This window comes from Capsella rubella, unplaced genomic scaffold (assembly GCF_000375325.1).
Source record: "Capsella rubella cultivar Monte Gargano unplaced genomic scaffold, Caprub1_0 scaffold_5, whole genome shotgun sequence".
Taxonomy (NCBI): Eukaryota; Viridiplantae; Streptophyta; class Magnoliopsida; order Brassicales; family Brassicaceae; genus Capsella; species Capsella rubella.
The window spans coordinates 7706256-7733991 of NW_006238919.1; the positions used below are offsets into that span (position 1 = coordinate 7706256).

Consider the following 27736-nt stretch of genomic DNA (forward strand, 5'->3'; position numbering starts at 1 on the left):
AGTACGTTTCAGTTAATCCTCGACATATTCACATAGTCATAGATTCTTAAATTTGGTTGTTCACTGTTCAAGAATTCTTGTTTAGGCAGCTCATACCATCCATACATAGTGTTTTGATCTAAGATTTCAGTTCTTCCATGTTTCAGTTGTAGCATATTGTTCCATGGAGATAAGTGGAAGAAACAGGTACTTAAAAATCCAAAAAAAAAAAAAAAAGCCTTAGTGAGAAGATGATATATAGACATTTCACTGGATTAGGGTTTCTGCAATTTCTTTCCAAACTTTTAACTTCACTTGAGTTGGTTGTTAAGATAAGATATATGAATATATGATCTATAGAGATTAGAGATGACCGACGAAATCGAAGGCTATATATAATAATATGGACATATAATCAAATCCTTAATGCGACAAGGATCTAACCGAGAAAACTACATGAGGTATCTTAAGACAAAATCTTCTTCCCCATCCTCTAAGATGTTAGAACCACTGGGACGAGCAAATTGCATTCTTCTTTCCTCTAGTAGTTTTCATTCTGATTGTCAAAAAAAAACATACTTACTTCTTTTGTAGTATGTACTTGCCGGATCTCCTAAACTGTAGCAACAGAACTCTACTTTGTTTGTTTTTCTTTTGCTTCTTTTTGATTTAACGCTTCTCGTAGAGGAGAACCTGTGGTTGCAAGTGTCCTCTTTTACACATAGAAAGAACATCACTCCAGCTACCGATCACCTGATGATATTACAATTAACTGGGTGATAATGTCTATTATGAGTGTATCTGCCTGTAAAGGCCATTGTATTGATAGTCTTACCTTCACATTTTTGTCATCATACATGATCCACTGATCGTGCTCATGACTATATGCAAAACAATGATAATGTTGTCCATAATAACAAACCTGGAGTTGCAAAAATAGCAGAAAAACAACGTTAAGTTTTTAGGGGGGAGACATACAAGGATAATAAAAACTACAGTTGGTTTTACGTTCAATACCACTCTTCTGCTAATGTCATAGGGAAAGAAGAATAATGCGTACCACGGAAACTAAGCTATATGTGCTCTTAGGGTCCAGACCACGGTACATGATGCTGATGTCTATCTCGGTATTCAAGGCTGCAAGAGTATCTGCTATGTCTTCGACAGTCTCACATGTGTTTTGCCACCCTAAAACTGCCAGCCCCAAAATGATTAATGTCAAGACAAAAGTATCAGTGATCTGAAAAAACTTTGCACTCCTCAAAATCCTAACACAACAAGTTTTACCTGTTGTAAAAACATTTGGTGGAGTGGTCAGAATATGGTGGATATGGTTGGGTTTCCCACACCCACCAGCTTCGGGATCACAAGCTAGTTGATGGTTCACCTCGACATGATTTAGAAGTTCGTCAAATGAATTCTCAGGGTATGTAACCTACACGGCATAAAGTGGGGAATACAACAAGGAGTTATCTGAAAATATACGAAATTTCGAGTCTACTAAATAATTTTAAAATTAGCATTCCTTTTTACCTTCATCGTGCGTAGGGCACTAGCGTTGATGTTATGGAAAAAGGAAGTGTACTTCATATGCCTGGACTCCAGCCCACAGCTGTAGCAGTTCAGTTGCTCAAAAATATCCATTCCAAACAGAGAATGGGCAATACATGTACGATTGGCACAGTCCCATGAACCCGTACTGTTGCTCTCAGCAGATTCTGTGTCAGACATGCTTGAGCTTTGAGCAAACGAGCGATGAAGGCAGTCAAAGATTACAGCCAATACTTCTGAAGCATCGTTCATCTGAGCCTGTACACCATATGACGCCCAGGTTAGGCTCCTTTGTGAAAACAAAAAGCTTACTCTGCAAAACCAGAGATCAATTTCTTTACCTCTTGAAAGAAACTGCTATCTGGATACAAGTTACTCAAAGCAATCCTAAGAGATGAGGGAGCCACAGGTTCTTTTCGTAATTCACTTGAAGCAGCACTTAAGGCAGTAAAAATTTCATACAAAGAGCAGACAGCACAAGGATTTCCCACGTGATGGTGCTCTAATGTTGAACTCCGTAAGAACTCAGTTCGAAACAGCTCCAGATTCCATAGTGACTAAGATCAAAAAGAAAAGAAAATGGCTTTCAGCAAAGAGAAATCAACTGTGCTGGACATTATCCATACTGAATACCCGAGAAAACAAACAGTTTATGAGAAGTATGGGTTACCTGTATGATAACATTCAAAAAGCAATTGTATTCGCCAACTTCATTTTGAAGACCTGTGCCAAATATGACATCTCCGGTTGAGCCCAAAGACTCCATTGTGACAGAAGATAAACCCCCATTATTGTTTACTTCCAGAGGTGTCGACAAATTTCTACCTCCTTGGTACGCGTCTGGGTAAACAAAATGTTCTGGTGTCAGATGCTTCCTATTAAGGGCTTTTGTCACCACAAAATGATTAGAGAGCAATAGATGACAATATAGAGAAAGGTAGTAGCTGTTGCATAACTAAAACATGATGAAAAATAATTTAAGACATCTGAAATAATTAGATACTTTAAACATGCCCTGAGATGAAGAAAAGTGGGATACACAATAACCCATTCTTCATACCAATTGCATAGCAGTCAGACAATATTTAGTCACAAAATGGGCACTTAGAAAATAACACAAAATGTTACGGTCAGACATGATATATAAACAGGGATGTTTGGAAAATTACCAAGGCTTTGAAGCACTGCCTTTTTAAGGTCAGCTTGAAACCTTTCTTCTTCATCGTCTTCAGCTTGTAATTGTCTTAATGTCTTTGTTCCCACATCTGGAATGCAAGATGAATGATGTTAGAAAAAAATTGCTAAAAATCAATGTCGACACTGTCCTTCCTCGTTGACATAAATGCAGAAAACAAGATACACTAGTTACAGAAGTTTCAGTTTTAACAGATCTAACTGTTTCATTAATTCTAACAGATGAGAGCATATTCATTTGTGCCTTAGTTGGTCACATCTAATATCAGAGGTCGGAAAAACAATAAGATCAAACAAATCTAGATCCATATCAGATCATCTATACATCACAACTATCAATGCTTTGCAACACGAGAGAAAGAGAACGATCTAGGACGAAAATGAAAAGAAAAAAAACCCAAAATGACTTACCACCATTGCTAAGTAGTGTTTCAGGTTGTCTCTCACCGTCGATGCCTGACCACTTAGATTTACTTTTCTCGGTTTCAGAAGATGTGACCTGATATTTTCCATCAACTAACTTGTTTGAAGCTTTTTGGCGTCTACTTCTCCTCCCAGTGCGTTGGTCAGATTGGAAAACACCAGCTTGCATAGCTGTACCGTTAGGCACTGCTGCAACAAAAAGAAAATAAATAAAATAAGTATGAGTGCCACAGAATGGTTAGTAAACACATATATTCATATTCGAAGACCAGTGCTAACCTTTTCGGGAATTTAAATCCTGCATCTTTGCAGTATCAGATATTGCACAATGATTTGTTGACTGGAAAACACCATTTGTATTCACTCTGGCTCCTTCCAAGGAATCAAGTCGTCCATTCCTTTTCACCTGGTAAACCAAAGAAAACAAGAAATCAATTCAAATGTTGATTAAAAGAACCACAACCTTGTCCCCCTATTTTTACCTTATTTATGGATTTTTCATGTTCTTGTAAATCTAAATCATCAACTACATTATCTGTGCAAACATTATACACTGCCTTTGCAACATTCATGGGAACTGAAGAGCTATAATTCTTTTGTTGTTCTGCAATGTGCTTCTCCTTGGCTTCATCCTCAATTTTTCTCTGGTACTCCAGAGTAATTTCAAGTTTTCTCTCCTCCTCCTCTAGCTCTATTTGGCGTCTGTGTTCCTCTTCCTGTTCTTTTAAAGCTTCAACAGCTTCAGAAACAACTTCAGCCTCTGAATGGTCACCAAATGATGCAACCTGAAGGAGGCTGGAACAAGAAATTATCACAACAGATTATTCACCACCAATTTTTTCAGAAACAATGATTTTGCCGGTTACACCATCTTATTAAAAAATTATGCACCAAGCAGATCTTCACCTGCGTTCAATTGAGTCAACATTGGAGCGATGGTCATTTCCAATAGTACCCTATAACAAAACATTAAAGATAGTTACAAAGATATACAAAAAATACCTAAAAAGTAAACAACAGATTAGTTCAAACCTTCATATCCTTCAGTTTCCTAGTGTCTTTAACCTTTTTCTTGTCCTTGGACTTTTCCAGTGTGTGTTTTGAATTGTCATTTCTCCCTCGAGACTCCTTCTTAGAATCAAGAGCGAGCTCAACCAGTAATGCGTCTCTTGCAGCATCAGACTTCTCAGTGGCATCTTTCTCTGCCAATGCCTCCAAATGTGCCTGGAGGGGAGGGGAGGAGAGAGAGAGAGAGGGAGAAATTAAGATGGCAATGCCAATTAGAAACTGGAAGAACACCGCAATCAATAAAAGAAAACATAACAAGGTCTAAAGGGTTGGATACTTACCCGCATGTAGGACTTCACCAACGGCAACAATACTATCTGATAATCATTGGAGGAAACTGGTCCAAGCCTTAGCTCTAACTGCTGCATCCCAGTGACAATTCGCATCATTTGCGCATCGATTCTGCTAAGCTGCGATAGCACATGTACAGAGTATTTTTTAAAGCAGAGAGGAAGTAAAAAATTATCGCAGCCTTTTTGCGTAAAGATAGAAAAGGTTACCTCTGCAGACAACTGCTCTTTTTGTTTCTGGATCGCAATCTCTATGAAACTGTCAGCCTCATGTAAGGAATCCTTCATCCCCCATTCATCAGCTTCACCAGATTCCATATCACGTAGCTGAGAGCTCGTGCAGCCATATGATTCTTCATATCCAAATTGATTCTGGTTAAGAGTTTCTGCATCTTTCAGAATGTTTGTTATAGCATCTAACTCAAACCTACTACTGATAAACATCAACTCATGGTCACTCTCATTTAGCTCTTCTCTTCGTTTCCTCAGCACAGTTTCATAGCTTTCATGGGTAAACTCTGCTGAAATTTCCCTCTTCCGGCACTCTTCAAGGCAAAGCTCCTCAACAGTTTGCAGTGCTCCCTCGTAGCTTAAGTGTTCGCATTTTCTCTCGCACAAGTTCTGCAAGTGACTGAACTCCTTTTCAAGAATCTGCATGATCTCCATCCCTTGGTTTGATTTCTCTTCCTTTGTGCGCATCCATGACACAATTTGTTCCTCACTAGAGGGTCCTCTGAAGATCCATGAAAGAAATCCATCCGCACCAGAAGACACATTATTGCCATTAGTAATATCTCCAGAACTTGCTATAACTACATTATGCAATAGTGAGCCCATAAATTTCTCTTGGATGAACTCCGTGAGAAGCAATTTTTCATCCAGAAGAAGACAGGAATCTTCAGCATCAAAAAGAATCTCCTCTGTAACTTCACGGCCAAGGTCGCCAAGATTAATTTCATCATTGGGGTTACTTTGTTCAGAATATCGACTCAAACCACAGGCCTGAGACAAGTCCTGCAGGAATTTGAGAATTTTCCTGAGTTGGGAAGCTCCCAGAAAGCAGATGCATATGGGTGACTGGTTCGAGCTACGATTTACGAATTGTGACACAGCGGGTAGATTCTGGAGTTCATCAACAGTAAATTGTATCACCTTATCATGATGGCTGGCAGCTAAATATTTGTGTTTGATAAGTAGCTCAAAGGCTGCACGGATTTTTTCAAGGAGCTTTGCACGTTCAGGATCATCAGATAATGGCCATCCATCAGGAGGAGGAAATGCGATCGACAGCTTACCCTCTTCAGAATCATTCTCACCACAACCGTTGCAAGCATCTTCAAGGCTTTCTTGCTCTGGTGAAGTATCATTCCATGCATCCTTGAAGCAGTCGTCACCATCTTCGATATTGTCGCCAGAGTGGAACTCATTAAACTCAAAATTTTGGATTTTCTGCTGGCTGCGAAGCAATTTAACCGCAGCAGAGAGATCCATCGGTTTCCATGGGGAACTAAAAAGCATATCAATCCTCTCAGTGTCAACACTCTGAGGCAGAACCATTTGCATCTTAGGTACAACATTACCCATGTGCACCTGCACAATATGCTGCATATGAGCCTCAGAATCCATGAACATCTCACTGCACTGGCAGCAAAGCCAGAACCTCCAAGTCTTACTGCCCTCACAAAACGACAGTGCCTCACTTATAATCTCATTTGCATCCTCATCCTTTGAAGCACTAAAGTGACTCTTAAGATCGCTAACCTTTACTCGAAGCAATTCTTTCTTCATTTCTTTGCTCATAGAATCCCAGTATGACCTAACCCGATCCCTTCTATCTGCTGTGGAGCCGTTTTTCCTTGCATTTCCATGCTTTCTCCTCTCACCGCTTCTTGGCCCGGCGCCTAGTGTTGCATCGGATCCCTTGTTGTCAACAGTTCCAACATTCTCCGCTGCTAAAGACTCTGATTTCTGCTGTATCAACCTAGCTGCAGCTACCCTCACTTCAACCTCCTTCCTTATCTCTTCAAGACTCTTGGTAGCTTTTTTAATCTCATTCGGCCTCCTGGTCTGAATCAAGTTACTCTCAATAGGATCCTCGGCCATTCTCCTAATGGGGATCAACCGAAACTTCTCATCACCTTTTCCCAGGTTACTCATCCAAGTGGACAATGAACCAATGTTAGATTTTTGTACCAGAGACCTGAGCTCATCCTGGACATGTGCAATACGAGCCTCAGGTGTCAATATCTTCAGCTGAGTCTCATCCTGCAGACTCCCTTTAGCAGGATCAATCGGATTTTCAATGGAGAGAGCACGGTGGCACTCTTGCACGACCTCATCATACTCTCTCCCATCGTTGGCAGCCTCGTAAAGCAAGTTGGCATAAAAATGCCCAAACTCAATCGAGGTGGGACACAGTTCCACAGCCTTTCTAGCAGATTCAATCGCAGTCCGAAGATACTTCTGTTTGGTAGCTTGATCTTCGTAGACAGCAGCAACCTTGACGCACAAAGTTCCTTGAACTCGGTGGACTAGGGCAGAGTGTTGATGGCGAGAGCACGATTCCTTAATAAGACGAATCGCTTTGTTGTAGCTCCCCCGCCCAAATGACTTGAGTGCCTTGTCGCATTCCAGCTTGATGTCAGGTGAATCCAACGGCTCCACATTAGCGTCTGGTCCGGGAATACCACCCTCACTAAAGCTAGAACCGGATATCTCAGACGGCACCACCTCTGTCACTGTCACCGTCGCCGACGGCGATTTTTTGGAGCGAGACGAGGGGGTTTTCTTCTTCTGACCCATCCACGATTCAGCTCAAAACCCCTAATTTTATCCGCATGTATACGCGCGTGTGTGTGTGTTATATACGCCCCAGCAAATGCGTAAAGATAGTCAAAAGAGAAATTAAATTAGAGTCAACATGGCGTCGCCTCGGAGATTACGGCGGAGAAGTACGGCGTATGATCGGCGGAGAAAGCAGGTGAAGGGAGAAAGATAGAGAGAGTAGAACAAAGAGTCGTCGTTGTGCTCTTGTGTAGAGTTCAAAGCCAAGCCAGGCGAAAATAATCATTAAATCGAAAATGTAAATAATGAGAGAAAAAGGGGAATTTTTTTTGGTACAAACTGATGAGATTTACATTGCGGTTACACACCGGTTCGGTTTATGTTTTGTCTGTGAAGCGGTGCGGTCGAACCGTCTTATTAAAGATTGGGATTTGGGGGCTAATTTGATCATAAACAAATTATAACGGCTCAAATTATAAAAGTAGAAATAGTAGCAGGGCATAAGTGGAAACTTTCTTAAACCCGATCCTTTCTACTGTACAAAGAACCTTTCGCTCAGGTTCAGATCGCCTGAAGTTAAACAAAAATGCTCTGGTCACTTGTTCTCCGACGCTCCGTCGGTCGTTCCCTCGGAACTCTATCTCCGTCTTCATCCACCATCCGCCCTTCATTTTCGCCTCTCCGTGCTCTCTGCACTTCCGGTCAAACATTGACTCCTCCCCCGCCGCCGCCGCCACGTCCTCCGCCTCCGGTTTCGTCTACAGCCTCAGAAGCCGAATTTCGTAAATACGCCGGTTACGCAGCACTCGCTGTATTCAGCGGAGTTGCTACCTATTACTCGTTTCCGTTCCCTGAAAATGCTAAGCACAAGAAGGCTCAAATCTTCCGTTACGCTCCTTTGCCTGAAGATCTTCACACTGTCTCCAATTGGAGTGGCACTCATGAGGTACAGACTAGGAACTTCAATCAACCGGAGAATATTGCTGATCTCGAAGCGCTGGTCAAGGAATCTCATGAGAAGAAGTTAAGGATTCGACCCGTTGGATCGGGTCTCTCACCAAATGGGATTGGCTTGTCTCGCTCCGGGATGGTGAACTTGGCGCTCATGGATAAAGTTCTTGAGGTGGATAAAGAGAAGAAGAGAGTTACGGTGCAGGCTGGGATTAGGGTCCAGCAATTGGTTGACGCTATTAAAGACTATGGTTTGACTCTTCAGAACTTTGCTTCCATTAGAGAGCAGCAGATTGGTGGCATTATTCAGGTTTGCATACTCTTCTGTTCCTTGTTTGAATTCTTGGGTTGTGAAACTAAAGGAGAGTCTGAATCAATTTTTAGTTGTTCGTCTCCATCTTGTGCTTTGAGTTTTAGGCTCTAAATTCTTGTTTATGTTCAGGTTGGGGCACATGGGACAGGCGCTAGATTGCCACCTATTGATGAGCAGGTCATCAGTTTGAAGCTGATCACTCCTGCAAAGGGAACAATTGAACTCTCAATAGACAAAGATCCAGAGCTCTTTCATTTAGCTCGATGTGGTCTTGGTGGACTTGGAGTTGTTGCTGAGGTCACCCTCCAGTGTGTTGAAAGACATGAACTTGTGGAGCACACATACGTCTCAAACTTGCAAGAAATCAAGAAAAATCACAAGTTAAGTGTTGCTACCTTTCGTTATCTTAGTTTTGATATTGTGCCTCCAGCCAAGCAAAATCATGTTCAGTTGCTTCTGGTCAGTTTATTAGAGAACAAGTATTATGTTGATGCAAGAGCCTTAAGTTTTGTTCACTTTCTAGTTACTCCCCAATTCATTTGGCATAGTGCATTCTAGCATTTGGGAAAGCACTCCCTCTACTATGATGCAAATGGATCCCATTAAGTGGCTCAGGGTGGAACGTTACCTAACTTTTTTTTTTCTTTTTGTCTGTTCAGAAAATTGCTCTCTGCCAATAAGCATGTTAAGTACCTATATATTCCTTATACCGACACAGTCGTGGTTGTAACATGCAACCCTGTATCAAAATGGAGTGGGCCACCTAAGGGCAAACCAAAGTATACTACAGATGAGGCTGTACAGCATGTCCGTGATCTCTATAGAGAGAGCATTGTTAAATATAGGTATCGTTATGCTTTGAGTCTTATGTCTAACTTGCTTTCTCTAATGTGGAGGACAGAATGAAATACAAAATAACTTTTCACCATTATGGATAGGGTCCAGGACTCTAGTAAGAAGCTTCCTGACAGCAGTGAGCCAGACATAAATGAGCTTTCATTTACCGAGCTGAGAGATAAGTTACTTGCCCTCGATCCTCTCAATGATGTTCATGTTGCAAAAGTAAATCAGGCCGAGGCGGAGTTTTGGAAAAAATCAGAAGGATATAGAGTAGGGTGGAGTGATGAAATTCTGGGCTTTGACTGTGGTGGTCAACAGTGGGTATCAGAATCTTGTTTTCCTGCTGGAACCCTTGCCAACCCTAGCATGAAAGACCTTGAATACATAGAGGAGCTGAAGAAACTAATAGAAAAGGAAGCAATACCAGCACCTGCTCCAATAGAGCAGCGATGGACTGCTCGAAGTAAGAGTCCCATAAGTCCTGCATTCAGCACTGGAGAGGATGACATTTTCTCATGGGTAACTCATGTTTTCTGTTGTTCTTTATTCGTTCATTTACTTCTCATTCATTTTCATGAAAATGTGATATATTGGTGTCAGTCTCTGGGAAGCTTGTTATGTGCCCCTCTGCCTTTGTGGTGGAGGAAAACATCTAAAATATTGATGTTAAAATTTGTTCATACACAAAGAAGAAGCTGGTAGAAATGATGCTACATCTCCTAGGGGCTAGATTCTTGCTGTTGACCAATCTTGTTCCATCACTAACTGTTTGTCGCTTTTTTTTCTCTCTTAAATGCTATTCATCTACACTTATAATGTGCCATATTACATTGTGTCTCAGGTTGGTATTATTATGTACCTCCCAACAGCAGATCCTCGCCAGAGGAAGGACATCACAGATGAGTTTTTCCACTATAGACATTTGACACAGAAACAATTGTGGGATCAGTATTCTGCGTATGAACATTGGGCTAAAATTGAGGTAATTTTTGACACACATATCCCATCATTTGATTCATTTCCACTCATGTCCTTCTGAGTCACTCACCTTTCTGATCTGTTACTGTAACTGAACGAACCAAAAGTCTCGTTATCTTACTACATCTCTTCTGCTCGAACTTCAATGGTCATCACTCTGAAAATAAGCAAAGGAGATGGTCATCTGTTGAGGTTACTATATAAACAATTTCTAAAGTTTTCTGTTTGATCGTTAATTAATCAGATACCAAAGGATAAAGAGGAACTTGAAGCCCTACAAGCAAGATTGAGAAAACGTTTCCCAGTGGATGCATACAACAAAGCACGCAGGGAGCTGGACCCAAATAGAATCCTCTCCAACAACATGGTGGAAAAGCTCTTCCCAGTCTCCAGCACTGCTTAAAACATTTCCATCAATAGGTTATATCCTCTTTTTGGGATCCTTCCTATACATCTTTTATTGCATCTATTAATGTTGTTAAGAAGAGGGTAAGGAATGAGTGACGCCAATATATTTGTCACAAAAACTGTACATTTGAGTTTTACTACTCTTTTCACAGATCCTATGAATAAATGTTGTTCCTCACTTTCTCATTCTTGTTGAGTTTATTCCGACTCCTGAATCTCAGTTTTCCAAGTTGGTAGAACAAGGTTCTATGGCTAGGCTAGACAGCCAAAGCTGTGGCTGCATGTCTTCGCTTGTGTATGGTAGGTATTGTATTGGTCTAAGACCTCTTCCGCTGAAAACTTTGTAGACTTAGTTCTTAAAGTTTTTTATGACCTTAATGATCTCTATGCCAAAAGCAACAGAAGGATACCCATAACTCTGATTACTCAGCTATCTGCTCTAAGCTTAGCATACACCTAGTTATAGAGATAAGCAATAATATGTGGGGGGAAGTGGAAATTTGATCAAATAAGATAAATAGGTGACAAAGCATACCTTAATGTTTGGCTTAACACTGTCTAACATTATAATGCAACGAAATCAAATCAATGAAATAATTAAACAAAGGGCAAAAAGTCTAATTTCAAACAAAGAGAAGTAAAACATAAGCAAAGTGTGTTTGTTCTTCGGCTTTCAAATCCAAGCCTCCTTAGAAGAATTTCTCCTACCATTCACAATCTATCATCTCCTCTACTTTTGCTATCTACATTCATCATTGAATTCTTCATGAGACTCCACCAAGAACTCTCTTCAGCTCGGATTTCTGTTCGGTTGTGAGCCTTGTCGGGTATCTCACACTAAGCTTCAATCTCAAGTTACCTTTCTTTCCAGGTTCTTTAGAGATTGGCATTCCTTCGTTTGGAACAATAATCTCGTGATCCGGTTTGATGATATCGGTTAGTGGGATCATGAGAGTCCTTCCATCAAGCGTGATCAGGTTGACAGTCTTACCAGTTAAGGCTTCAAGTAGAGTTATCTCTTGACTGACCAAAAGGTCGTTTCCATCTCTCTTGAAAACTGGATGTGGCTTCTCCTCAACCACGAAAATAATATCTGCCGGTATGATTCCAGGCTCTTCATTGCCTCTCTTAGGGAATGTGAGCTTTGTACCTTTCTTCCACCCGGGTTTTATATCTATAGGCAATATCTCCTCAACGACCCTCATTTTACTACAAGATCAGAGAGCAACACAAATCATAACAGTATTAAACATCCTGCACTTAAAACATCTTCTCACAGTTCAACCAACAGGAAACAAAAATAGATTCATCTATCTGTGCAAACATTTTCCACCAACAAGCGGGTAATACCACAACTATCACCACCAAATAAACGAGTATCCCCTTATGTCAATTCAAGGAAACGTCTCATTCAAAGACCAGTCAGTAACTCTGTTCAAAAACCTAAACATGCCATTTTCAACTTAAAGTAAGCTATTTCTATCCAACAACTTCAATGTGATCACGCATAACAATCATATCCAGAGATCAAAGAAGATATTCAAAGTATAAGCTTCTCTCAGCCAAAACAATCCAATTAGCTGTGTACAATTGCAATGCTTCAAGGAAAGATACTTGTAGCTCTGGATTCTGGTCTGAATGTAGTATATAGAGAGATAGAGAGGGAGATAAAGAAGAAAGGCATACCCAGAAGCATCGTAGACATTTCTAGATAACCGCATCTTCTTCTTCACACCTTTATACAGATCCTCCAAACTCACAGGCAATGGATTCTCCACAGCTGGAGCTTTCCTCATCTCACCGTTATAGCCATTGGTACCGTAATTACCACCGCCGGTGTTGAAATGACCATTCCTAAACGTTCTGTTTCCTCTCCCAGCAGCATTGCTTCCACCTCCGCCTTCAGATCCAAAGAACTCAGCATAGATATCCTCCGCATCCCTCGGGTTAAAACGAAACGACGCGGCGTTAGGCGGATGCTGCTGCCTATGCTGATGAAAGTGAGAATATCTCGAGGAAGAAGAAGAAGAAGAAGAAGCCTCCGATGAAGAAGAAGCCGCGGATGAATTAGGGATTTTGCCAGATTTGAGACCTTCCTCGCCGTAAAGATCGTAGATCTGGCGTTTCTGAGGATCGGAAAGAACGTCGTAGGCTTCGGAGATCCGTTTGAATTTGGCCTCGGCTTCGTCTCGACGAGTCGAAGGGTTCTTATCGGGATGCCAAATCATAGCGAGACGCTTGTAAGCTTTCTTGAGATCATCCTCCGTCGCGTTGTGATTCACCTTCAGTATATTGTAGTAATCCACACCCATGTCTCTCTCTCTCTCTGAATATCGAAATGACTGAAACAGTATTACAGAATCTAGTCTTCGCCGGCGATTACACGAGGATTGGCCGTCGCCGGGGAAGGAGGAGGAAAATGCGAAACAGATGCGTGGAGACTAGGGAAGAAGAGGGAAGGGTCTTCTTTCCGTTAAAAAATTACTATTTTACTCAAATTCTTTTTTGTTTAGCCAAAAAGATTTGTATCTGTTTTAGGCATATTTTAACATTCTTAATTTTATATATATAAGGAAAATGTTATGATTTCTTATAAATCTTATTCTGTTTTAGTTTTAGCTATTAGCCTATTATAGTTACGTTTCTTACCATTTATATTTTCCAAACTTGGTTAACAATAATATCATATTTTAAAAACATATATATTTTTTACAAAAAAAAAAAAAAAACATATATATTTTGAAACAAAAGAATCAATATACAAAATATCGCATGTTTCTCTTAGGAAACAAAATGTTGTTAAAAACAAATTAAAGAGTGTTGGTTAACAACATGTCAGATAATTAAAAACATTCTCACACACCAACAGTACAAAAGATAACTGTATTAACTTGGTTTAAAATTTAAAAATGGGCTTAAATGAATGAAAGGCCCATAATTATTAAAAGTCCACAAGACAATGTTTGAGACTGATATATTTAAGGAGCCAAAGAGGAATATATAAGGCATGAAATGTGGGAAGGAAGTGAGAGTTCTTAGAATTAGATTCATGACACACAAAAAAAAAACAAATTACATATTTTTAAGAATCAGAAGGTTGGATCCTTCCGTAAAACGAGAATCACAAGGTCGATAAGGATCACATCTCCTCTTAACAATGTGGATATGACTTGTATAAGATGTTCATGTTCTTTTTATCTCAAAACCTAACAACTTTAAAGTTTACTAGAAATTTCATGTCCACTAATAACCCAATGTTCCCCTAAAATGTCATGATTTGATTTTTTTGAAGAGAAAAAAAGAATAATAATCATGAAATAAAAAGGAAATCATATGGAGTGTGAAAGAGCTCTACGGAGTACGGACGGGTACTGTACGGAACACTAGCACATTCTCGATTTGTTTAAATCTTAAAAAAGAGAAGAAGAAGAAGAAGAAGACAATAAAGGCAGCGCACAGTGAGAGAGAGTCGTTGTTTTGTTTTGTTTCGAATCAAAAACATATTTGACACCTCACCTCACTCCCCAACACATGTGGTGCAATTTTCCTGACTTGGCCCCAACCTTAACTAGTACAAGGATCGTGTCACGTTGAGATGTGATTTTACTTTCTTTTCTTTTTTTTTTATCTCGTTGGATTAGAATATTATAAGTTTGATAACTCTATCGTCTCCCCACTAATCTTATACCTTTGGAGTTTGATAACTCCACATACATTATATGAAAATTTTATAAGAATGTTTTACCTAATTACCAATATACTTTCTTTTTATATGATTTATATTGGCAATGTTCCTTTTGCTATATATGTATGGGTGAGAAAATAAGTCGTATAATAAAAAAGTAACTTAGCATGAAACCAACAATGTGTGACAAACCATACACTAAACTACTCACATCTAGCTAAATGATCACTTATTACAGGACGAAACATAAAGAAATAATATTCAGAAAATAATTGTATCAAATACAAATTGCTCTCTTAACATTACTAGCTACTACATTAACCAAAATTTACGGAAACTAAAAAAGGAATACTATACTTCCACTGTGAACCAATTACATCCGTTTCAAAGTGTAATTTCACTTACGTGCACGTAATCATCTATCTTCAACTATAATTTTCCAAAATACATCTACCTCGAATTGGAGTGGCTCTTCACTAAATTAGTCCATCAGTATGACGAATGACTAAGAAACATTGCTCTATATATGTAGGTAGGATAATTAATAATGCTCTCTAACCATCTTTTCTTCCACGCTTCTTTTTCTTGACTCATTCACAAAACTATTAGTTGGTCAGTAAAATATTTCTCATGTACATATATATTTTTTTTCTTTTGGGCAAATCTTTCTCATGTATATATAAACATAAAATAAAAAGAAAGAAAAAGTTCTCTCGTGTAAATAATATGCTGGTGTTCGTACAACAGTCTCTAATCTCCATTTTATAACTACGTCAAACGAAATTGTAGGTTTTGAATCCAAAATCAATAACACCATACACTAGCATTGATGCATCATACACATACACATACATGCACCACAGTATCGTTATGACATATCTTCTCACTTAAAACCTACGAATTTTATATCACTAAAACTGTTTTGTACGTTAACGAAACCAACACTAGATGAGTACTATACAAACAAGTTTACAATGATCAAATCGAGGAGAAAATTTCGTGGATAGGATTTTGGCATGGTTATATATATTTTGTTGACTGCGATAGATAGAGAGGATACTATTCAACTATAGTATAAATTATAAAAATTGTAAATATTTATCTCTTTACAACTTGGAATTAAAACGCTAAAGAGCGTTTGAATTTGGACTGTGGAACACAGTTTAGATAAAAATAAAAATAAAAATAAAAATTTTATTTGTATTTCTTTTGTCGCTTGACTGATGCTTTGAAAAATATTCGGCACAAGTAGGTTTGAAATAGAAAAAAATGGAATAAAAGAAAACAGAGTTTCTGGACTCCTCCTTTGATGACTGTGTCTGTGTGTGTTATTTAGCTCTGTCTCTCTCAAAGTGCCACTTACTACTACTAACCTTTGAGCGGTTTTCTCATCTTCTACGCTTTGATTTCGTCGTCCTCCTCCCATTACAACTTTGTTGGCCAAATACCAATCTGTATTTCTTGCTACTTTGATTTCCAAATTTCCTTATTTTTCTTTTCGCCGATAATTTGATATTTTCGTAACGTTTTCCTCTTCTTTTTTTCGTTGTTGTTGCTTGAGAGTTCTATATCCATGGCGTATTCTTGAAATTTGTGTTTGCAGTGAGCAGGGACGAGACTATGGAGGACAATAACGAGGTCCTGGAGGCTGTTCTGAAAGAAGCAGTGGATCTCGTACACATATCTCTGTCTCTACTTGATTCGGTTATTCTGTTAGAAACATTGGTTCTGAGACTATGTTTAATTTTCTTACAGGAAAACGTGCCAATTGAAGAAGTATTTGAGACTCTGAGGTGTAGCAAGGAAGGTCTTACTACACAAGCTGCTGATGACAGACTTGCTCTCTTTGGTCATAACAAGCTTGAAGAGAAAAAGGTTTCACACTTTGTTTGTTTGTTTGTTTTGTATATTCTTCTTTTATACTTCTTGTTTAATCCTGTGGCTTCTTATGCTTTTTTTTTTTTTTTTTAAGGAAAGCAAATTCCTTAAGTTCTTAGGTTTTATGTGGAACCCTCTTTCCTGGGTGATGGAAGCTGCTGCTATTATGGCTATTGCTCTTGCTAATGGAGGAGTCAGTTTTTTCCCTCTTTCAACCTTTTCTTTAAGAGCTTACTTTTTAAGTTTCTGCTGCTCCTTTTCATTTTCTTTATTTGGTTGTTTGTTCTTGATGATGTGTGTGTACCAGGGGAAACCTCCTGATTGGCAAGACTTTGTTGGTATTATCACTCTTCTTGTGATTAACTCCACCATCAGTTTCATTGAGGAGAACAATGCGGGAAACGCTGCAGCTGCTCTCATGGCCCGTCTTGCCCCAAAAGCAAAGGTTTTTTATATGCTTCCTTGTTTTCGATTGTTTGTAAACAACAGAGTCTTGTTTGTTTTCTTTTTTTTTTTGCCTTTCTGGATACTCTTTGACTCGTTTCAAAATGTATCAATCTATCGGTTAGCTCCTCAACCATCCTTTGTTAAATGTTCTTTTTCTCTGTCTTTATGCTACCGATGTAAAGGTTCTTCGAGATGGAAGGTGGAATGAGCAAGATGCTGCAATTCTCGTTCCTGGTGATATAATCAGCATCAAGCTTGGGGATATCGTCCCAGCTGATGCACGCCTTCTCGAGGGTGATCCCCTTAAGATCGATCAGGTTTGAAACTGATCATCTTTAGCGTCAATCTTTAGTCACTTTGAATGGATGTCTAGAGAAATGGTCTTTAAGAAACCTTTATTTTTTCTGTGTAGTCTACTCTTACTGGTGAATCTCTACCGGTAACTAAAAGTCCTGGAGATGGTGTATATTCTGGTTCAACATGCAAACAAGGAGAGATTGAAGCAGTTGTTATCGCAACTGGAGTTCATACCTTTTTTGGGAAGGCTGCTCACCTTGTTGATACGACTAACCAAGTTGGTCATTTTCAACAGGCATGTCTTATTTCACTCTCTTTATCAGGGACTTTCGTCTTAAACGCCCACACCTCATCTATGAACTCGCTTCAAGATTATGGACTTTGTTTCATGTGCAGGTTTTAACTGCAATTGGGAACTTTTGCATCTGCTCTATTGCTGTGGGGATGATCATTGAGATTGTGGTAATGTATCCCATTCAACACCGTGCATACCGCCCTGGGATTGATAACCTTCTTGTGCTTCTCATTGGTGGGATTCCCATTGCCATGCCTACAGTTCTGTCTGTGACCATGGCGATCGGCTCCCACAGACTATCTCAGCAGGGAGCTATCACTAAGAGAATGACCGCCATTGAGGAAATGGCTGGCATGGACGTTCTTTGCAGTGACAAGACTGGCACTTTGACATTAAATAAGCTCACTGTTGACAAAAATCTTATCGAAGTTTTCATGAAAGGAGTGGATGCAGATACTGTTGTCCTGATGGCTGCTCGAGCCTCCAGACTAGAGAACCAAGATGCTATAGATGCTGCTATAGTCGGGATGCTAGCTGATCCTAAAGAGGTCTTTGGTTTCACTTAACTCAAGATTTTACTAAGCTTCCTCTGTTTTATGTTTCTTTCTTTGGCGCTTATGGTCAACTGTTTTCTCTAGGCACGAGCTGGTATCCAAGAGGTTCACTTCCTTCCTTTCAATCCTACTGATAAGAGGACGGCTCTGACATATATTGACAATGAGGGTAACACACATAGAGTGAGCAAAGGTGCACCTGAGCAAGTAAGCTCTTTGTAGCCAGTTATGTCTATAATTCTTTCTTTTTTTCCATTATCAGTTAGAGCAGAGTCTGAATTACCTTCTGTGAAAAATGTTTCAGATCTTAAATCTTGCACACAATAGATCAGAGATTGAGCGGAGAGTTCATGGTGTTATTGACAAGTTTGCTGAAAGGGGTCTACGATCTCTTGCTGTAGCGTACCAGGTAACTGGGGATAAAATTTTTGAGTTCAAGGTTTAATATAGAGTTCAAGGTTGAAAAGGTTTTGTACTTTTTCAGGATGTTCCTGATGGGAGTAAGGATAGTGCTGGAGGTCCTTGGCAATTCGTGGGACTCATGCCTCTCTTTGACCCGCCTAGGCATGACAGTGCTGAAACGATTAGAAGGGCTTTAAATCTTGGTGTGAGTGTTAAAATAATCACAGGTAATTATCAATCTGTAACTTTCCATTTCATATTGATATTCCAAAGTACTGATCCTTATTCAAATTCGACATTTCTTGTCAAGATAATATCCTTGTTAAAAGGCTTAAGGTTTCTCTTTAGGGGATCAACTGGCTATAGGAAAAGAGACTGGGCGCCGTTTGGGGATGGGAACCAACATGTACCCGTCATCCGCTTTGCTTGGACAGGACAAGGATGAGTCCATAGTTGCTTTGCCTGTCGATGAACTCATAGAGAAAGCTGATGGATTTGCTGGTGTCTTCCCTGGTAACTTTCTGTACTTTCTCAAACTATTTGCAGCAAATTTATACAGAGCTTGCTCACTTGTTCACAATGGTTTTTCGAAGAGCATAAATATGAGATAGTGAAGCGGTTACAAGCCAGGAAACATATATGTGGAATGACAGGCGATGGTGTAAATGATGCGCCTGCTCTTAAAAAGGCTGACATCGGCATTGCAGTTGCTGATGCTACTGATGCAGCTCGTAGCGCATCGGATATTGTTCTTACCGAACCTGGTCTTAGTGTTATCATCAGTGCTGTTTTGACCAGTCGTGCTATCTTCCAGAGAATGAAAAATTACACTGTGAGTGCAACATTTTTTTCAAAATCGTAAATCACTGACGCTTCATGCCTATTTCCTTTGATTGACTTGTGTTGGTTTTCTATTTTACTGGACAGATCTACGCAGTCTCCATCACAATCCGTATTGTTGTATGTTTCGATTCAGTTTTTTTGAGTTTTCTTACTCATCTCTATTTTACTGTTTCCACTATTTTTTTTTGATGTCTTTATACACTTTTTCTGACTCAGCTGGGCTTCATGCTTCTAGCTCTCATATGGCAGTTTGACTTCCCACCTTTCATGGTTCTTATTATAGCCATTCTTAATGATGGTTTGTTTCTTATTCCCTCATTTTGTCACTCATATATTGACTTAAGCACTCTCCTACTTGTTCCTCTAGACTATGACACTATGTCATATCAATTGACTAACTTTTGTAGGTACGATTATGACGATATCAAAGGACAGGGTGAAACCTTCCCCTCTTCCAGATAGCTGGAAACTTTCTGAGATTTTTGCTACCGGTGTTGTCTTTGGAAGTTACATGGCTATGATGACTGTTATATTTTTCTGGGTTTCATACAAAACTGATTTCTTCCCGGTACAATATCTCTCCTCTCTGTTTCTTTGTGTTAGTTATCTCGTTGGTTTTATTTGCTTTGTTAATAGTAGTTCCATTAACATCTAATCTTGTTGGTCATTCTTTTGGATATCTTAGCAATTAACTCTTTTCTCATTTGTAATTTCAGAGAACTTTTGGAGTTGCAACACTTGAGAAAACAGCACATGATGATTTCCGGAAGCTTGCCTCAGCCATATACCTGCAAGTCAGTATTATCAGTCAGGCACTTATCTTTGTGACTCGGTCACGGAGCTGGTCTTTTGTGGAACGTCCTGGGTTGTTGCTTGTGATTGCCTTTATCCTTGCTCAGTTGGTTAGTCCTGAACTTCGTTAACTGTGTGCAGGACACAATGCAGAACCTCCAAGGTTAAGATTATGAACTTAGGTATGAATGATTGTTTTGCTTCCAAAACAGGTGGCTACTCTAATTGCAGTCTATGCAAACTGGAGCTTTGCTGCGATAGAAGGAATTGGTTGGGGATGGGCCGGAGTCATTTGGCTTTATAACATCATATTCTATATTCCACTTGATTTCATCAAGTTCTTCATCCGCTACACTCTTAGTGGCAGAGCCTGGGATCTTGTTATTGAACAGAGGGTATGTATCAGGAACACAAAAAGCTTTTGTACTACTTTGTACACTAATGTTTCTAATCAGTTCTCTTGCATTTCCATAGGTTGCGTTCACAAGGCAAAAGGATTTTGGGAAAGAACAAAGAGAGCTGCAATGGGCGCACGCACAGAGAACGCTCCATGGTCTACAAGCACCAGATACTAAGATGTTCACTGATCGATCCCATGTCAGTGAACTTAACCAAATGGCTGAAGAAGCCAAGAGGAGAGCTGAAATCGCTAGGTAAGTGACTTAAACCCCAATCTCCAGCCTTTGAACATAACAAAAACAACGTTTCATTGTCTTCTCTCTGTCTATTGTTCTCTGTTTTACAGGTTGCGGGAACTTCACACGCTCAAGGGCCATGTTGAATCCGTGGTGAGACTCAAAGGACTCGATATAGAAACCATTCAACAAGCTTACACTGTCTAAGAGACGAAGACTCAAAGAGCAACCTGGTCTCAGTTCGTTGATGAAAGTGTCTCTAGTTAAGTTAGTACATACTGCATATAAATATGGAATTCTGTTAGTCTTCTATTAGTGGTTTGTTCTGCTGTTGTGGTGAAAGAAGTTAACAAAAATTTGGTACACAGTTTGAAATTAGCAATCTTATTGTACAATACATGTCTATAAAGATGAAGTGATTTCTTCATTTAATTTTAATCTATGGAGTACACAGAGATTGACTTAGAGTAAAGAAAAAGAACAACAAGAAAAGAGGGAGACTGAAGAAGAAAGACCAAAAATAAATAAGTTTCCAGATCAGACAGAGTTCTTGTCTTGTAGCTGCTGTTGCTTGGTCTCTTCTTCATTTTTCTCAATCTCAGTGATGTCTTCGTCATTGCTGCCTTTGTATCTATACCATTTGGCCATCAACAAGAAGTAACCAAAGTTAACAACCATGATTCCTGTGAGCATGAAATAGAAATAATCCAGTTTCGCTTTGTTCAGATCCTCAGCTAACCAATTCCCTGAAGGTGAATGCTCAGTTGTTCGATGAACAGTTGAGATCAAGAAGCTAGCGAGGTAGCTCGAAATGCCTCCACCTATATAGAAGATAGAACCCGCGAAGCTCTTCATGTTTTCAGGAAACTGCTTGTAGTAAAACTCCATTTGTCCAATGGCAGCAAAAGCTTCTGCTATGCCTGCAAGTGTGAGCTGCGGAATCAGCCACAGAGCTGACATGGAGGAGATTTCTCCTGTCCGAGGCGCCATCCCGAGTGTCGGTCTTGTCAGCGCAAAGGTTCTTCTCCGTTCCTCTATAAATCCAGAAACTAATAAACTCAATATCGAAAATACAATCCCTGCTCCGATTCTTTGTAAGAGTGTTATCCCGGTTTCTAACCCGGTCACTCTCCTGAGCGAGGGGACAAGGACACGGTCGTAGAATACGATAAAAACTGTCATGCCCGTCATTAAGAACACTACATAGGTTGCGCCAGGAATCCTGAAGCCGCCAGAACCCAATCGCCGGTCGCTCTGGAGCGCTTGGAAGACCGGATAAGTCATTTGCATACTTATTGCAAGGTAGTAAACTGAGGAAGCAAGCCAAATTGGAATCACTCTTACAATGCATTTCACTTCTTCCACTTGCTGCAATGTGCATAGTTTCCATGGATCAGAAGCCGCTCCATCAGAGTTCAACTTGTCCTCTGGGGTCATAATAGCTGCTTTGTCGAGAAATCTGGCAACATAACAAACCTAAGTCATTCAGCAAAACATAAGCCAGAAACATATATATCAAGAGAACAAAGTATAAGAGATTTCGATTTTACCTCAACTGGTCGGTGTATTTTAGAGTAGTATTTACATAGTTGCGCGGGATATGGTTGTAAAGATCAACCCAAGGCTGCTTAACCGGCTTCAATCCTCGTTTCTTGATCGCGGCTGCAATAACATGAGCAATACCAGCCAAAGGACTACCTGAGGCTTTTACTTTTACATACAATCTATCGCCCGCAAAGAAGATCACGCACGCCAAGAACATCAGAACCACCGGGATAGTCAAACCGATAGTCCAACTCACATTTGACTGGATATACACAATTAGCGTGAGCGAGATGATCTGCGCGAACGTGAAGGTGAAGAAGTACCAGTTGAAGAAACTGTTGATCCCTTTCTTTCCAGATTCGGATTTGGGGTTGAACTGATCAGCACCAAACGCTAAGTTACACGGTCTGATACCACCAGCACCTACCACAAGAAACCCTAAACCCATCAGCAGGAACATGATCTGTCCCACACTTGGCCCTTCGCATGTGCTTTTGTTTCCACAAGCAATGGGGTGCAATGAAGGAACTGCAGCAGTCAGTAGTATCACAAACGATCCCTACAAAGATGACAATATTTTAGAAAAATATTGGCGAAAACATAATCAGGTTGGTTTTTTTATATGTCATCAAAGATTGAAGTACCAGAAAACAAGCGATGACAGCAACACAGAGAGTCTTGTAGCGACCAAAGTAAGTGTCACAGAGGAAAGCAGCGATGAAAGTCCCGAAATTGATAGTGCCACTAAAGGCATTGATGATAGTTGCAGCTGTGTAGCTCTTAAGGTTGAATACAGAAGTCAAGTAGACAAGAAGGTTCGATAATGTCCCAATGATCCCAAGCTTCTCAAATGTCTCATTACCTATGAATAGCAAAACACATAAAATGATAAGAAACTAAGTTTCTCATACAGTTACAATTACAAAGACCCTTTTTAAAACATTTAATGCTACAACTTTTGAAACCGAAACACACAACAAATCAAAGATTGGAAGACTTTCAAAGTTCTGACTTTTATGGTTCACATGATGGAAACTTAACACTACATGACTAAAACTGTTCTGTAACTCCCAGAAACTAATTTTGTCTTATCCAGAAATTCTCAGAAACCTTAACTGCTTGATTTTAAAGTCTCTTCTTTTTCCACGGAAAATTAAATTAAAAAAACAAATTGTAAAAATGTCTTTTACTCTTTAGTCTTTACCATAGATAGATCTTTAATGTAAGAAATCTCTTTAGATTTAGTTTGACCTGGGTTTCAACCAAATCTTTTTTTACCATTTTTTTCGTTCAGAAATCTCAGAGCAAAATCTCCAAAGTCGAGATTTTTGGACACGGTCAACTCAAAGACAAGTAGAAAGAAACGAAATTATAATAACTTCACGGACCAAATGTTTTAAAATTCCGACAAAACACAACAACAAAAACATATATGTATGTCCGAAAGAGAAAAGTGTTTACCAATGATGAAAGGCATGACTCTCCATCCTCTATAAACAAGTTTTTTCTGCTCCTCCTCGAAAGAATCGACCGTCGTCGAAGTAACATCATCGGTCGTCGTCGTCGTCGTCGTCGTGGTCTCAACCTCAAGGGGCTTTCTCTCCATAGTCTCAATCTGTGTGTAATTACAACAGAAGAGGTCGTTGTTGTTATTATCGTTGTTCTTCTTATCTCTTCTTACTCTGCTCTTCATCTCCAAGGCTTCGCTCTTGTTTATATAGTGGTGGTGGTGGATCGAGAGCGAGTGGATTTTGTCGGAATCTATTGAAAAAGGAAATTAAACCAACTGGTGATATTTTTTTGGCTGTGAAAGATAGAGACATCTGTGTGAGTGATTTCATTTAATTAATTTCATTTAATTGTTTGCTTAAAAACGTTTCGTTTTAATTATTGGTTAAGAGAGTTATGTGGGCTTAGTTAGTGCTCCATGTAGGCCCATTTTTACACTCCCTTTCCCTCTATTTTGACTAGTTTTAGTCTATTAGTATTATTATTAATCTAAAAGTTAATTTATTAAACCAAATTGTGTAATATGTTTACATTAAACCAGTTTTATGATTTCTATTAAACTGGTCAACTGATGCAATTCTATGTTATTTTAATTGTAGCTTTCACTATTAATATTTTAACTCTTACATGATGTTATTTTATTTTAAATTCACTGCTATTGACTAATTTTAGGCTAATTTATATGACTATAAATTAGTATTTAGTACTAATTAAACCTATAGTAGCTACATGCATGGTTGAATAAGATGGTCAATCAAAACCATAAAGATTAAGTTTCTTTCTTTCAAAAGTTCAAGATTTATTTGCTAAAATTTTTTGTCGAAATGTTTAAAATTAGCCTATCAACTTTAATTATATATATGAATACAAATTTTTTTAAAAAGTATTGACTAACAAAAGAAATATTTAACATATCACTAATTTTAGATTTTTTTCTTTTCCTTTCTTTTTCGAAACCGAGATTCTTTAATTTTCTTTAGATTTATTACACACATATATACCTTTGTTTTATTTATAACGAAATTTAAACAGTTTTAATAAATAATGTCAGGACTAAATTAATAAGAATGAATAACTAAATAAGTTGATGCAAATTATGCATGTAATTATCTTTGAATATATATATCTATATGATCCATGGGCAGACAAGAGTTGCAAGAAGTCAGTAGTTATCTTTTCATGCATGTTCACCAAACATTTAATTCTATGTTTGCTCTCTAACATTTAGTTTCTTGTACAGTGACTTTGGTACTTTCACATTTTAGTTATATATATATAATATAAAGACATATTGAATACTGGCATTAGTAATGAAGTAAACATAGTGATACTGGTCTTACAACAATAGTACTCTAATTGTTTAGCATGAAATGCTATCTATGTCTAGGGGTGTGGATCCATATATTTTATGAACAGAATCTAATGAAGTTGTGAAAGTGAGGCAAAGGGTCCACTTCATTTACTTCACATTTATTAGGTTACTGATGTGATATTCCTACCTTTGGCATATATGATGAATTGATGTGTATATATTGTAGTCCACAGAATTTGCTAGTTCATATCAGAAACCTAAACACACACATATACATATGTATATATATATATATATAGTGGAAAATAGCCTAAAAACACAGACACACACCTAAAAGTTATAGTTTTTGTCAGAAAAATTTATCTGAATGTATATCTCATTAGAGAGCTATACACCAAAGTTACTACATATTTGCCAAATTAATATTTAGACCGTTAACGTTCTCTAGCTGTTTTATTTCATTAAAACCATCCCATCAAAACCCTAAAAATTGTATCCTATGAAGGCACCGGAGCTAAGAGGTTTTGATCCAATATTCATGTGGTAAAACATTTAGCTATTATATATGATATGATAGGTAATAATATCATTTCTGAAAGCTCAACTATCATTGTTTTGTGTGTGTAATAATATGATATGATAGGTGAAACCTTAGAACATCGTCCAGCTAAACATATATTGTCCTCTTCGGCGCATTATGATATGAAAAGATTCCTCTAATAATAATTGATAGGTGGAAACAATTTGGAAGAAAGAAACATGACAATATAAATCAATGGGTACATGTTGTTTTAAGAAATAGGAATTATGTATACGATACTGTTCTTTCTAATTTACGATATATATATATATTGCTTGCAAGGCATGGACGATATGACAAGCCAGTGTTGTTGACAAAGACTGGGGACCCAAGATCTTATCTGTACACACCACAACATTTGTTTCATTAAACTGATTCTCATATGTTTTAATAGAGTTCAAGATAATACAAATATCCCATAAAGTTAAGCAGAATATGTAGATATTATTTTTTTTGGTAAAAGGTTAAGTAGAATATGTAGATATATTGAATTGTATTTTTAAGTTAGAGTTTTAATACATGTAAGATTGTGCCAGATGAATCGTATAAGTCGTGAACTCCGTACGTTATCAAGCCGACCCAGAAAAAGTCATAGACATTACCAGTTTTTCTTCCTTTTCAATTAGGTCTTGACTTAAATAGATTCCCAAGTCCAATTTATTTTTTACTCAAGTAGTGTTCACACACAATTATAATGAAAATGAACAATCAAAATAAAATAAATATTTCTTTAAAACTAAAATTCAAGGAAAAATTCTATCAAAATTGTCCTACTACTTCGAGACTTTGACAAATTTGAAACTTTAATGTATATAGTATACTTCGTTTATTGTTAATCGGTTTCGAGTTAAAATCTCATGTTTGCTAATCATTTCTTAAGTATTATGAAACAAAAATTAAATGAACAAATGTAAGAAACCAAATTATGAACTTCAGTGCAAGTAACTGATCTATATTAACATTTTTAAAGACACTTATGAAAAAACCCTTGCTTTGCTCACTTATTTATAAGGTTCTGCCATTGGTATTAATATTTCTTTTTAAGTAGTTTAAAAATCAATAATGAAAACAAGAAAATCTCCCTAAAATTTTTCGAAAATACTTAAGAAAATCTTCAAGTTAAAGAAATATTTATTATTGCGAAAAAATAGTTAAGAAAATCTCTATTAATTATTTCGAAAATAGCTAAAACAATTTTCAAATTTAATACATACTTATTATCTTAATAAAAATTTCCAAAAATAACTAATGTAAAATTCAAAAATATGAGGCAAACTTCTCAAACTAAAGTCAGTCGATTTTATAAATATTAAATAGGCACACGATTATTATTATTTTTTGTGGGATACACACATTATTATTTAATAATAATAATATATGAATAAATCTGCAATATATATATATATATATATATATAATAATTAATATAAGAAACAATTTGAAACTTTCCACAAAAAATAAGAAACAATTTGAAACTTTTAATTTTCTCTATATTTTAGTAACTACCATAACTACTAGGTTTTAATATAATAAAAATATATCAAAACATTATTAAAATTTTCTAAATTTACCTTTTTCAATTTATTATGTACAGAATTTCTTTGACGAAATTTGTGGAAAGTGAAAACCGAACCATTGAAATTTATGCAATATTTTGGGTAAAAATATGTTAAAAATAAATCAAAAATTACAAAACAGATCAATATTTTATATTTCTCCATTTATATTTAAAAGATAAGAAAATACAAATCCTTTATGCAATATTTTGTTAATTTTTATTATTTAAAATATTTAACTTTCCCACACCATTTACCTATATATATAACCAAATCTTTGTGTGTAAGCTTAGAATATCCATTTTTGTTTTTCAGTTTTGATAGCATTTTTTTCTTTTACTTATTGAAGTAAAATCAAGACGGAAAGATGGGAAATATGTATTTTTTTTTTGGCGATTATATGACATGATGGGGTATAAGACGAGAAATACTATAATATGCTTCCAACAAGTTATATGACGGGTCGGGTTGTAAGATGGAACGGGTTTGACTTAATATTACAAAAAAAAAGAATATTATTAATCTCACAATTCAATACGGGTCATTTTACTACTTTGTTAACCGACACTAATATAAAACATGTATAATTAAACTAATTTAGTAAAGATTGATATTATGCAATCTTAA

At 37.7% G+C, this 27736-nt stretch overlaps 5 protein-coding genes across 8 annotated transcripts; 2 read left to right on the forward strand and 3 right to left on the reverse strand.

Annotated features, from left to right (window-relative positions):
• Positions 1-349: 349 nt before the first annotated feature.
• LOC17886233 lies at positions 350-7546 on the reverse strand. Of its 4 annotated transcripts, none has more exons than XM_023782247.1 (15): positions 4716-7546; positions 4497-4625; positions 4180-4371; positions 4054-4103; positions 3630-3942; positions 3427-3553; positions 3136-3333; positions 2700-2795; positions 2201-2415; positions 1872-2087; positions 1513-1788; positions 1267-1414; positions 1040-1173; positions 815-901; positions 350-732 (listed from the first exon to the last, which is right to left on the reverse strand). In XM_023782247.1, the coding sequence occupies exons 1-15, from the start codon at positions 7305-7307 to the stop codon at positions 649-651; spliced, it is 4857 nt and encodes a 1618-aa protein (XP_023638015.1). In that variant the 5' UTR covers positions 7308-7546; the 3' UTR covers positions 350-648. The 4 variants fall into 4 exon arrangements, with proteins under 4 accessions (XP_023638015.1, XP_023638014.1, XP_006292726.1 ...); XM_023782246.1 differs by having other exon boundaries at positions 3136-3336; positions 4716-7545; XM_006292664.2 differs by having other exon boundaries at positions 2201-2370; positions 4716-7544.
• A 296-nt stretch (positions 7547-7842) lies between these two features.
• Positions 7843-10965, forward strand: LOC17884875 (L-galactono-1,4-lactone dehydrogenase, mitochondrial). Its single transcript, XM_006290268.2, has 6 exons — positions 7843-8550; positions 8683-8933; positions 9213-9398; positions 9492-9912; positions 10235-10375; positions 10616-10965. Exons 1-6 carry the CDS (start codon positions 7876-7878, stop codon positions 10772-10774), a joined length of 1833 nt encoding a protein of 610 aa, XP_006290330.1. The 5' UTR covers positions 7843-7875; the 3' UTR covers positions 10775-10965.
• Positions 10966-11288: 323 nt separating this feature from the next.
• LOC17886192 (dnaJ homolog subfamily B member 1) lies at positions 11289-13215 on the reverse strand. The gene is made up of 2 exons (XM_006291321.2): positions 12466-13215; positions 11289-11988 (listed from the first exon to the last, which is right to left on the reverse strand). Exons 1-2 carry the CDS (start codon positions 13089-13091, stop codon positions 11544-11546), a joined length of 1071 nt encoding a protein of 356 aa, XP_006291383.1. The 5' UTR covers positions 13092-13215; the 3' UTR covers positions 11289-11543.
• A 2536-nt stretch (positions 13216-15751) lies between these two features.
• Positions 15752-21045, forward strand: LOC17886608 (ATPase 4, plasma membrane-type). Its single transcript, XM_006290498.2, has 20 exons — positions 15752-15918; positions 16068-16138; positions 16220-16339; positions 16437-16535; positions 16650-16787; positions 16972-17106; positions 17202-17381; positions 17483-17929; positions 18020-18142; positions 18240-18344; positions 18420-18564; positions 18686-18850; positions 18931-19169; positions 19265-19297; positions 19397-19478; positions 19588-19748; positions 19897-20082; positions 20185-20367; positions 20447-20625; positions 20718-21045. The coding sequence occupies exons 2-20, from the start codon at positions 16085-16087 to the stop codon at positions 20812-20814; spliced, it is 2871 nt and encodes a 956-aa protein (XP_006290560.1). The 5' UTR covers positions 15752-15918; positions 16068-16084; the 3' UTR covers positions 20815-21045.
• On the reverse strand, positions 21013-23935 carry LOC17887189 (protein NRT1/ PTR FAMILY 2.10). The gene is made up of 4 exons (XM_006290207.2): positions 23614-23935; positions 22797-23014; positions 22158-22711; positions 21013-22066 (listed from the first exon to the last, which is right to left on the reverse strand). Exons 1-4 carry the CDS (start codon positions 23843-23845, stop codon positions 21145-21147), a joined length of 1926 nt encoding a protein of 641 aa, XP_006290269.1. The 5' UTR covers positions 23846-23935; the 3' UTR covers positions 21013-21144.
• Between the last annotated feature and the right edge of the window lie 3801 nt (positions 23936-27736).

Excerpts from the sequence above, each read along its gene's own strand:
- LOC17887189 (XM_006290207.2), bottom strand. The coding sequence starts at position 23,845 with ATGAAGAGCAGAGTAAGAAGAGATAAGAAGAACAACGATAATAACAAC. Across the intron at positions 22,712-22,796 it reads CTGTCATCGCTTGTTTTCTG|GGATCGTTTGTGATACTACT; the intron begins GTACTTCAATCT and ends TCATCTTTGTAG. Across the intron at positions 22,067-22,157 it reads AAATACACCGACCAGTTGAG|ATTTCTCGACAAAGCAGCTA; the intron begins GTAAAATCGAAA and ends TTATGTTGCCAG.
- LOC17884875 (XM_006290268.2), top strand. The coding sequence starts at position 7,876 with ATGCTCTGGTCACTTGTTCTCCGACGCTCCGTCGGTCGTTCCCTCGGA. Across the intron at positions 9,399-9,491 it reads GAGAGCATTGTTAAATATAG|GGTCCAGGACTCTAGTAAGA; the intron begins GTATCGTTATGC and ends CATTATGGATAG. Across the intron at positions 10,376-10,615 it reads AACATTGGGCTAAAATTGAG|ATACCAAAGGATAAAGAGGA; the intron begins GTAATTTTTGAC and ends TTAATTAATCAG.
- LOC17886233 (XM_023782246.1), bottom strand. The coding sequence starts at position 7,307 with ATGGGTCAGAAGAAGAAAACCCCCTCGTCTCGCTCCAAAAAATCGCCG. Across the intron at positions 4,626-4,715 it reads AAGAGCAGTTGTCTGCAGAG|CTTAGCAGAATCGATGCGCA; the intron begins GTAACCTTTTCT and ends GTGCTATCGCAG. Across the intron at positions 2,796-3,135 it reads AACACTACTTAGCAATGGTG|ATGTGGGAACAAAGACATTA; the intron begins GTAAGTCATTTT and ends CTTGCATTCCAG.
- LOC17886192 (XM_006291321.2), bottom strand. The coding sequence starts at position 13,091 with ATGGGTGTGGATTACTACAATATACTGAAGGTGAATCACAACGCGACG. Across the intron at positions 11,989-12,465 it reads AATGTCTACGATGCTTCTGG|TAAAATGAGGGTCGTTGAGG; the intron begins GTATGCCTTTCT and ends CTGATCTTGTAG.
- LOC17886608 (XM_006290498.2), top strand. The coding sequence starts at position 16,085 with ATGGAGGACAATAACGAGGTCCTGGAGGCTGTTCTGAAAGAAGCAGTG. Across the intron at positions 16,536-16,649 it reads TTGCTCTTGCTAATGGAGGA|GGGAAACCTCCTGATTGGCA; the intron begins GTCAGTTTTTTC and ends TGTGTGTACCAG. Across the intron at positions 20,626-20,717 it reads AGGAGAGCTGAAATCGCTAG|GTTGCGGGAACTTCACACGC; the intron begins GTAAGTGACTTA and ends TCTGTTTTACAG.